General features: G+C 38.5%; 1 protein-coding gene across 1 annotated transcript; it reads left to right on the forward strand.

Annotated features, from left to right (window-relative positions):
• The first annotated feature begins 4,358 nt into the window (after positions 1-4,358).
• On the forward strand, positions 4,359-10,358 carry kcnk2a (potassium channel, subfamily K, member 2a). Its single transcript, XM_072465011.1, has 9 exons — positions 4,359-4,708; positions 5,771-5,877; positions 5,968-6,080; positions 6,695-6,785; positions 6,942-7,059; positions 7,141-7,301; positions 7,760-7,946; positions 8,018-8,157; positions 9,874-10,358. Coding segments are annotated over exons 1-9 (1,248 nt in total). The 5' UTR covers positions 4,359-4,707; the 3' UTR covers positions 10,204-10,358.
• The last annotated feature ends 351 nt before the right edge of the window (positions 10,359-10,709 follow it).

Below are 10,709 nucleotides of genomic sequence, written 5' to 3' on the forward strand. Positions count from 1 at the left end.
TGCACCATACAGAGTATCTCGTTTACTTATAGCTGATCAAATATATGCATTTTAAACTAAACTTTTCCATAATAGTACACCTCGTTCTTAGACAAGGCCAGTGCTATCCACAATTTGTAAATTGTAGATCTTGTAGTTTCAGTACTTATGTGGATCCCAAAGGAGGACTTCATTATTTCAAGGGCTTTGGTTGAAGGTCAGTGCCCCAAGAATACTTTATGATGCTCATTACTTCATCCTTCACCTCAGCTGTGTAGTACAGGTCACTGACTCGTGTTGTTCACGGAAACAAGCGTCTGTGCTAAAGCTGTAGACATCAGTCTCTGCTACAGCATCTTCTCATTATTCTGCCATGCCTTACTTAGTTGCTTATTTGGTACACACAAAAAACACTAATCAGCCATAATGAGTCCAGCCTGCAGGGGCCAAACACTAAAAACTTTGTGTGGTAGTGTACCTTAACGAAAACAAGACTCTTGTGATAATAATAATAATCCAAAAAAATTATTTTGTGTTGACCAGTCATGGTTTTTGATTTGGTTATTACATTTTCAGCTCAAAACTTTGAATCAGTGCCATTTGACACAGAAACTAGTCAACTTGTCATGTTTTTATTGACAGAGGATTGACAGTAGATCTTTCAATGAAAATGTCTTGAGCTGATCATTGACAATTTGAAACAAACTGTGAGCTGTCTGAAAAGAGATACACAGTTGGTTGGTGCGTGACTTATTGCGACTCTTTCACAGCTGCTGAGACCTAAACATCCTTCTGACACTCACTTACAGGAAGAAAGATTAGTCTGTAATTGTTAACATGAGCTTCTGCCCATCTGATGGCATGAGTGTGTTTGACCGTAAACTTTATGAATCTTATGAAGGTATACAAAGTGGAGTTTTAACCTTTTCTTACTTCATGGTAAATGAGGGTATAAATATATGTATTTATATATAATATGAACATTATTTAGACGATGTGCAACAATTAAATGTCAAGAATATTGTTAATAAAGAAAAGATTGCTCAAAAGTTAAATTTTTTTGTCTGATAATAACTAACTAACTAAGACACACTAAGACATTTTATCACATTTCTGTTGGTTTGCAAAAATAACTTCTGATTAGCATTAATAGATTATACAAAAAATGTCACCGTATTTATATTTGTCAACACCTATTTTTATGCTGCCTCAGGTTGTGAACGAAAACATGAACTTGGTTGACCTACCAGGTAAAATATTGACAAATAAATGAAAAACAGAACTTTTGAGCATGTTAAGTTAATACTTCATGAATATAATGTCTGTCTCTATTATACTACTGTGAAACGTTTTTGGTAAAAATAACTCAAAGGTGAATGTTATGAGCTTTTTCAGTGTCCTGAATACTTTAACTTGACTTTTAAACTGGTGAACTCTACCGCGATGTGTCAGGCAGATGGTCAGTGTAGATTGTCTCATAGCCCCAGTGCATTCACACACATGCTCCCTCTGCACATACAGGCTCAGGCCTTTCCCCCAAAGTTATGTAACACAGATTATACTGTGGCCCCACAGTAAAAACAGTTTGGTCTATTTTTAACCCTGGAGCCCCCTATAGTACCAATAGCCTTTACCTTAATAATAGTAACCACTTTTTTGTTTTTGAGCATTTGTTTTCAGAATCTGGGGCAGAGCTCATCAACAAGAAATTATTTTTATCGAGTAAATATAGAGAAGATAAGAGCAAAGGACATTAAATACATTAAATGCATTTGTTAGAGAGACATAGCAGCAGTTTTGCCTTTGAAACAACAATAAATTAAACACTACATAAAACATTTACATTAAGTACTAATAGATCAGGAAGCAGCATGCCACATTGTCCAAAATTCCATTTCATTGTTTAGCCTTTTGCAGTAACGCTTGCTTCTATAAACGCTTTGTTGTGTTGTGCTTGAGTGGATACATGGACACACTTACATAGCATGTCTGAAATACCTGCTGTCACATTCCACACACTAACTCGGGTGGTTTCAGCTAATTACCACCACAGGAAGCTCTGACCTGCCTGCACACATGTGCTCAGATTTGAGGCACCTGTATATACACTACACACACCCACACACACACATGCAAGCACGCACACACACACACACACACACACACACACACACACACACACACACACAAGCATGTGCACACACACACACACACACACACGCACAGACACACACACACATACACACACACACACACACGCACAGACACACACACACATACACACACACACAAGCATGTGCACACACACACACACACGCACAGACACACACACACATACACACACACACACACACACACACACACGCACAGACACACACACACATACACACACACACACACACACACACGCACAGACACACACACACATACACACACACACACACACGCACAGACACACACACACATACACACACACACACACACGGGGCAGTTCTGCTCGGACTGCTCTTAATTACACGTTTACATCCGGCGACACGATGCAGCTTCCCATGAATCTGAGGGAACTGTCAGGACCAATCATGAGTGCACGACTCACTCATAGATTACATATTTTTTATATTACTGATATCTACGAATCACGTTTATAATGTCTGCATTCAATACAATCCATATTTTTTAAAGCTCTATAAAACTTTTATGGAAGATCTGCTTGTCTATCTGTCGATGATATTGCTATGCCTATATTCCACAACATAGCATTTATGTATGTATGTATGTATGTATTTATTTGAGCATCAGTAAAATGAAAAAATAAAAATAAATCTTATATTTATGCATTCATATATTTATTGTTGAAAACTATGGCTTTCATGATGCTCTAAAGAAGTAAGAAGAGGTTTTTGATTGTATCCCTGTAACGTCTAGGTGTAGTTACAAGATAATTAACAGCATGTGTTCATGTACAATACATTTCCTAGAATAGTGTAAAATCTATGTCTATGATTATAGGCCTCAACAATGTTATGTTGATGTCAGAAGAGGTCAAAAGGGAACAACATGTTTTCCATGCAAAGGACTATTTAATGTTTCTATCTGTAGGTGCTGCTCTCTATCTTCACTTCTCTCTTGTTTCCTCAAAGTCAAACAAAATCTTGTCCAAGCCAATGTTTTTCAACCGTTTCAGAGTTGCAGCCATTTGTTGAAAAAAGGCAGAGTTACACCATCCACTAAAACAAACTTCTAGAAGTTGGCTAAGTGCATCCCAGAATGGAAATTTTTTCATTTAAATTCATTTGGATGCCTAACAATGTCTCAAGGTACATTACTGTAGATTTTCAAGAGTCTAATCCATCAGTTTGCATCCTCATTCTCATTTAAGTCTTGTGTGCACTGTGTTGATACTATGAAGTGGTGTGCGAATAGTTTGACTAAAAACAAGGTGTAAGTGCATTCCAGAACACTATATACGTGCCAATAAATGATGAGGAAACCAATTCTAATGGCAATTATGTATAGGCTACATGTTCACAGCAGGGTAAATGTGTGTGGCTAATTATTCATAATAATTATGTAGCACTCAGGCTGAACTATTAAGCCACTGCATGAGACATGACTCAGAAATTGGCAGATAGACTGCACGAAACCAGTCTTTTGTCTCAAAGACCACCAACTTACTCTGATGACTATTAAATGAATAAATATTGAAGGTATGTAGAAATATTTGGTTTGGCAATGCAATACTGCAAAGATTTATGCATGGTTTGCATGAATGCATGATTAGTGAAGGAAATCACTGGAAAACAGAAAGGTATTCTAACTAAATCAACTTTTGATTACATAAGGAGCCACAGTTCTGGAGAGTCTGGTCTAAGTTATAAATAAAGTTACCAAGGAGGAGTGGAGCCACATTTAGAAGTGAGGTCGTGTGGACTAGTGGAGGTGTGCTCCAAGGAAGAAAAATATATTTACAGGGACATAAAAGATGGATAGAACAACAAATAGAAATTAAGAAATCAATGTCTTGACTTCAAATAGATTTTGCCTCAACATATTACCAGTTTGGGCCCTGAAACTTCTCTGTTTGATCCAAAACAAAATCAAATGTGTTATAGATCTGAAAATTGTCAGTTCGTGTATTACATTAATTACTTTAACAGAAGCCTATGAAGCCTAAAATCAAGCTCAGGCTCAGATGATTCCATTCATAAGCTACTATTAGCGTTTCCTCCTGTAATGCAGCAAGGCTCTAACTGTGCATTAAACGTAGTCAAAATGTTTTCAAACATTTGCAAGTACATCACTTTTTTATTTAAAATGTTCTTGTTCTATTAGTTTGAGAGACACTGACCTCCCAGAGAGACTTCCACACACGTCCACCCATTGACCCCTCCCCCGCGTGGCCCCTCGGTGGCGTCCCGTGGCGGTGGGCTCAAAAGCCAGCGCACACCGGAGAGCCGTGGACACTGAGTGGATGCCACGAAGTGCAGACGTAGAGACACATATTTGGAGCTGCCCAGAGACAAGAAGACCCCTGTGCAAACGTGACTCACGCGTGAGTCCAGCTGTGCGCCACCACAAAACCCGCAAAAGGACCACGGGGCTGCCGCTGGCCGTCCAGCTTCTGCGCCACAGGGGGGAGCGCGGAGGAAAGATTCGTCCGCCCGCAGTGAGAGCGACGGATGAAGAGAAGAGGCGAGCGGAGGGCATTGGATAGGCCGAACTACAAGGAGTGAGTACAACACTGAGCAGATGCATGAACTTTGCAACAGTCATTGAGCGCCACTGCACCTGCTTCTGCGCACTGTTGTTTCCAAATGATGTCACTTGTCCGGCTGCAAAATTACACAGGCCTGTGATAAAAACGTATAGCTTTCAAGCAATAGATGTTCAGCCTAAGAAAAGTAGAACACTTGGTTTTGACAGGAAGGTGCAGTTTAACTGATCCATCATTTTAAAGTTTTTTTGAATTAGTGTATATATTTCGCCCCATATGGGATTATCCCATTAACCAACCATTTTAATTTTAGTTTGTCAATTTTAAATTGTCAAACCAATATTGTCAATTTAATCAGACTCTCATCATGGATCTGTGGTGGCCACTTGTAGGCATTAGTTGATTTGGCATACTAATTCTAAGTCTACTATTTCTGACACATTTTTACACGCTTAATTTAGCATAAGTATATTATATATTTGCCTTTTTATTCTCTTATTTAACTTTCTTTATACATGATGGTAATATAATATAGGCCTATATTACCAGAGGTGATTAAAGCCTATTGTTTTCATTACTTGAACAAAGTACATACACATGGACAAATATGACTCGAATACAAATAAAAGTAAGTGAAAGGACTAAAAATGACGTGTTGTCAAAAACAAGTAAATAGAGTATAGTCTTTATTCTAAGGACAAGATCCAATTTGCCTTTTGGTGTTATCTTATTCAGTCCACATTGTAAAACCAGCGGGTTGTATATGATATGAAAGTTTAGACTTGAAAAGTACGGGACACAATAATTCATTTAGCCTTTATTTTATATTGTTATTGCAACCCCTGATCTAGATTAAAGGCCAGTCACAGCAAACTGTGAAATTACGCCCACAACCTGTACTCCTCCTCAAAAGTAGTCTGTAGAAATATAGTGGAGTAGAAAGTATTATATATATATTTCAAATATGGTGGAGTCAAAGTATTAAAATATGACGTAAAGTACATATCCTGAAAAATCAACTCATTTATTTATTTCTAGCTGCTTCTAAAATTAACTCTCAGCTCTTTTTTGTGGCAGTGGCAGCTCCTGACTTATTGGACCCCAAATCTGCGACTCAGAACAGCAAACCACGCCTCTCCTTCTCCACAAAGCCGATCACTCTGACCGCGCGGGAGGAGAGCGAGGTGAGGCCAGTGGATGGAGGAGGGCCACGGCAGGTCCAAAATGTATGTGTTTTCTGGATGACCTTTGACTGATCGGGTCCAGTGTTTCAGGTGGTTGCCACAGTGATGAAATGGAAGACAGTGACAACCATTTTTGTGCTGGTGGTCCTGTATCTGGTGATGGGTGCGGCAGTGTTCAAAGCCCTGGAACAGCCACACGAGAGGTACGGGATTATGAAAAGCAACCGGAGAACATTGAAAATATATCATGTATTTCAAAGAAGATGAAGAAATTATACATATGCGATCATATCTTTAAACTGTCAAGATAAAGACAAACTTTTAGAAATTGTGCATCTAATTACAATTAGGCTTAACACAGTAATTGCTCTATTAAATTATCCATAAATGATAGAATGAACAATACATGTGAAGGATCAATATGTATCATACATTCTGTTTATTGCACAATAGTAACCACTTTAGCAGTTGTTACTATATGATATGTTAGTGACATTTGAGCTGTACAGGGTCAAATAACTGCTGTAACGTGACTCAAGACTCATTATGAATGACTTATTGTTAAGATCAAGTTTTGACATATTGTACATTGTGGTTATTTTTCTTTTGTTTTAATACAGCTCATGTTTACATTCATTTGAAAAATAGTCTTTATTATTTAGGTTTAAAGTGAAATCAAGTAATCATCTATTTTATTGTTTATCAAAATATATATTTTTTAACAATATATTGCAATTGATATCATGACAATGAACCACAATTTAGTGAAAATTCACATATGAGGGAAAGTGAATGTAATGAGTGTTTTCTCTGTCAGTGCCCAGCGCATGGCCATTGTGACCCAGAAGTTGGAGTTCCTCTCAAAACACCAGTGTGTGAACCACAGTGAGCTGGAGGAGCTGGTGAAAGTGAGTTGCAAATCAGCACCAAGGACAGCTCCTGAAGGACAAAGCAAAGCTACACTGTTTTAATGTTGTGCTGTTAATAATGTTCACACAGAGGCAATATTCGACAGTGAAACATGGGAAATCCAATCAGTTTTGAACAGAGTTTTACTTTTACAGCAAATAGTGTGGGCCATGCGCTCAGGAGTGAACCCTACAGGAACGCTCAGCAACAACAGCAGCCTTTGGGACTTGAGCTCGGCCTTCTTCTTTGCTGGGACAGTCATCACAACTATTGGTACACTACAGATACAAGCTCTTTGAATTAGAATAAGCTAATATATAAATCGACTAAAATGTGTCTTTCTGTACCATGTAGGGTTCGGAAACACTTCTCCACACACTGAAGGAGGGAGGATCTTCTGTATTGTGTACGCTTTACTGGGGATTCCTTTGTTTGGATTTCTGTTGGCCGGTGTGGGTGATCAGCTTGGAACTGTATTTGGCAAAGGGATTGCCAAAGTGGAGAAAATGTTTGTTGTAAGTTGTTTTAACCCTTGTGCTACCCTCAAAGATACTGTGCAGGTTAAAAACACTTTTTCAAGTTGTGGAGGGAAGGGGGAGGTGTATAAATGCTTGTGGGTCATCCAGACTAGAAGATAGTGCAAGGGCTATGTAAAATACAGGATCACTGTGTTTTGTAAACCAGTTTTAAGGCTTAGTTCTGGTACAAAAGTATTATGTGTGGGACATTGGCATTCTTCTCTGTGAACAGCCTTTTAGAGTTCCCCGGGGAGCACTTTGTTTTATAATTATGCATGTGAGAAAGAGGGTGGACAGTTTGCCCTTATTCAAACAAAGACAATTATATCATATATTTAGTTGTGACATCTGCATACCAAAAACTGCAGTAGCCTTTTTATAAGGATATATGTATAAACTGTACGTATTATGTATTTTGAGTGAAATGATCAAATATATTATATGATGTTTTACAGCACGGAGACATCAGTCAGACTAAGATCCGAGTCATATCCACTATCCTCTTTGTTCTGTTCGGCTGCCTGCTGTTTGTGGCTCTCCCGGCAGTCATTTTCAAACACATTGAGGGCTGGTCCACTCTAGAAGCTATATACTTTGTGGTCATCACACTAACAACCATAGGATTTGGAGACTTTGTCGCAGGTATTGTACATAACACAGTCTGAAGATGAAAGACGTTTCTGTATTTTGCTCATATAAGCTTTTGTGTATAGGCAGCTCTGATGTAATGTATTTGGACTACTATAAACCTGTAGTATGGTTCTGGATTCTGGTGGGACTCGCCTATTTCGCTGCCATTCTCAGCATGATCGGAGACTGGCTCAGAGCAATCTCGAAAAGGACCAAAGAAGAGGTATAATGCTACTTTTTTTGCAATAACGTACTATCATGCATCTGATTTTAACATGCTTTATGTTCAATGTCTATGGGGCAAACACTTACGGGTCCTACTTAACCCTTTTCTTCATATCCTTAATTGAATTTGAATGATTGGGCCGCTTTTAATTTAATTATGACTCAACCAATGTGTCAATACAGTCTCAGATCATTACTGTGAGCCAATCCAGGTAGAAGGGAAAGATGGTTTCAGTGGAAACTAAAAATAAACCATGATTATTTAAAATGTGGTTTATTTTAGCTGGCCCCTGTCCACAGTGTACCCCGCCTAAATCCCCAAGTCACTGGGATTTGTTCCAGTAAGCCGCGACCCCTGACGGAAACAAGCGGTAGAAAATGAATGAATATTCCAATGTCTAAGGGACTAACTCTAAGAGGGCGTTTCCACCATACTGTGCAAGTGTCCAGCATGTGGAAATGTGAGCACAGTATTTTCACTTTGACTGAAATAATAAAATTACTTTCGGCATTAGATATTCATTTTGTGAGTGTCAGATGAGCATTTGTTTTGGTTTTGATGGATTGTAATTTAATTATAACAAGCAAAGGCAAATTGAATTGGACAAGAGTTTAAAAAAACATATTTAGAGTTTAAACGCTTGTTTAATCTTATGTAAGCATTAAACAAAGAGAAGATGTGCGTTAAACATTGACGCAGAGACTTGGGCAATGCACACCGGGACTTTTTGCTTTTATTTTTTTGAGCGTGCACACACCGGGCTCAACTCCACAATACGACAGGAACTTGTTGAATTTTGATGTGGAACTGCGGTTGAAACCACATACCTTTTGATATTCTGAGTACAGACTAAAACTTTGAGAAGGATGAAAGCTGCAGTAGCCACAGTTCCCTGCACAGAAATCACTAATCTCTCACTAAACTCATTAATAACCGGCTCAAACCAACCATCGTTCCTCTCCTCACACAGCCTCACTCTATTTTTCTCATTTTGACCATAATCCTCACTTTACAGTCATAGTTAAAGCAGCCCAGAGTAGATTCAAACCCTTAAAAGGCCCGCCGTTGGGTCTTTTTCTTGATTTATTCCTTTTTGTACACCATCAAATAAAAGGAAAGTATTAAGCTAGTAGTAACCACCTAATTTTCAGTCAAATCAATCATTCTGGCTTTACGGATATTATATTTACCAAAGAAAATCTAGGCAGAATTTAAAATCTGATTTCCTCTGTGCCGAGCTTGTTCCCACAATTACAGTAAATCAGACATCAAAGACCAAAACTGAGTCTGAGCTTCACAAAGAGTCCAGCCATTTGATTGTATTCCAAAGGGTTCTGGAACAGCTGCCATTTGAATTAGGGCTCATTTTAGTGAAGAGTTTTAGGAAAAATCAACCGTAATGATAGTCTTTTTAAGAGCCGTGACATGCAGGATTCAATGTGTGTTGACACATGTCAACATACATTGAATCCTGCATGTTTACTGTCTGTGAATGTCTAAAATATGAGTTATTTCTGTGTTTTACATGAAGCTATTGGCCTCATAGTAGTTGGGCATGTTCACTCTTTGCTATGGTGATGGCCACAAAGCAGTGATGTAGAATGTGATTTAACTGTTACAGAAACTACTTGTGGTATAAACAAAATGAACACACTCAGTTGGCATTAGAATTCTCACAGACCGTGGTATAACTCATTGTAATGTCTCTCGCAGGTTGGTGAGATCCGTGCCCAGGCGGCTGAGTGGACGGCCTCGGTCTCGGCAGAGATTAAGGAGACGCGCAGAAGAGTGAGTGTGGACCTTTACGATAAGTTCCAGAGAGCAGCGTCGATCAAGCGCAAACTGTCCACAGACTTGGCATTCAGTCCTGTCTCTGAGCTCTCTTTGCCCAAAAGGACTGTGTCAGTCAACGTTAACAATGAGCTGGAAAGAAAGGATTCAGTATTACAGGGGTTAACCACACCACTAATGAGAAACCATCTGTTCATGAATGGAATGGACCCAGAAAGAGGGAACATCTCAATCATAGAGAACATCAAGTGAAAATATTGCACCATATCAAGCCTGAAACTGTATTTTGACACACATTTATTCATGGGTTTCTTTCCACAGCACAGTGTCGAGCTTGAGCCACCGGTTATCAAATCAAACCTACTTTATATCACTGTGTGTTAACAATGTATTTTCTGCTCAGATCAAAGAATCTCTTTACTTCTAGATTTATTGAGAGATAAAAACAACATTTCCCAATATTTTGATTAAAAAAATACAACACAAACATCAAAGATAACACATGCAGATAACTAAAATCATAAAAAAAAACTTTAAATCTTTCATAAACAAAAGAAACACCAAGAAACTCCTGTTTGCCCTTCACAGTTTTCGACTGCAATGGGAGGGCAGATGATATCTGTTGTATCCACTGACTTACAGTAGGTCAATGATCTTTCTTTCAACAAAATGAAATACATATTTTAGCATTCAATAGGCTCATGTCGATTTAGAGATAAATTAGTGTGCCTTGAAATGTTCTTAATTACACTGAAGCC

Source organism: Eucyclogobius newberryi, unplaced genomic scaffold (assembly GCF_026437365.1).
Source record: "Eucyclogobius newberryi isolate DKJ021-1_F unplaced genomic scaffold, fEucNew1.0.hap1 SCAF_5, whole genome shotgun sequence".
Classification (NCBI taxonomy): Eukaryota; Metazoa; Chordata; class Actinopteri; order Gobiiformes; family Gobiidae; genus Eucyclogobius; species Eucyclogobius newberryi.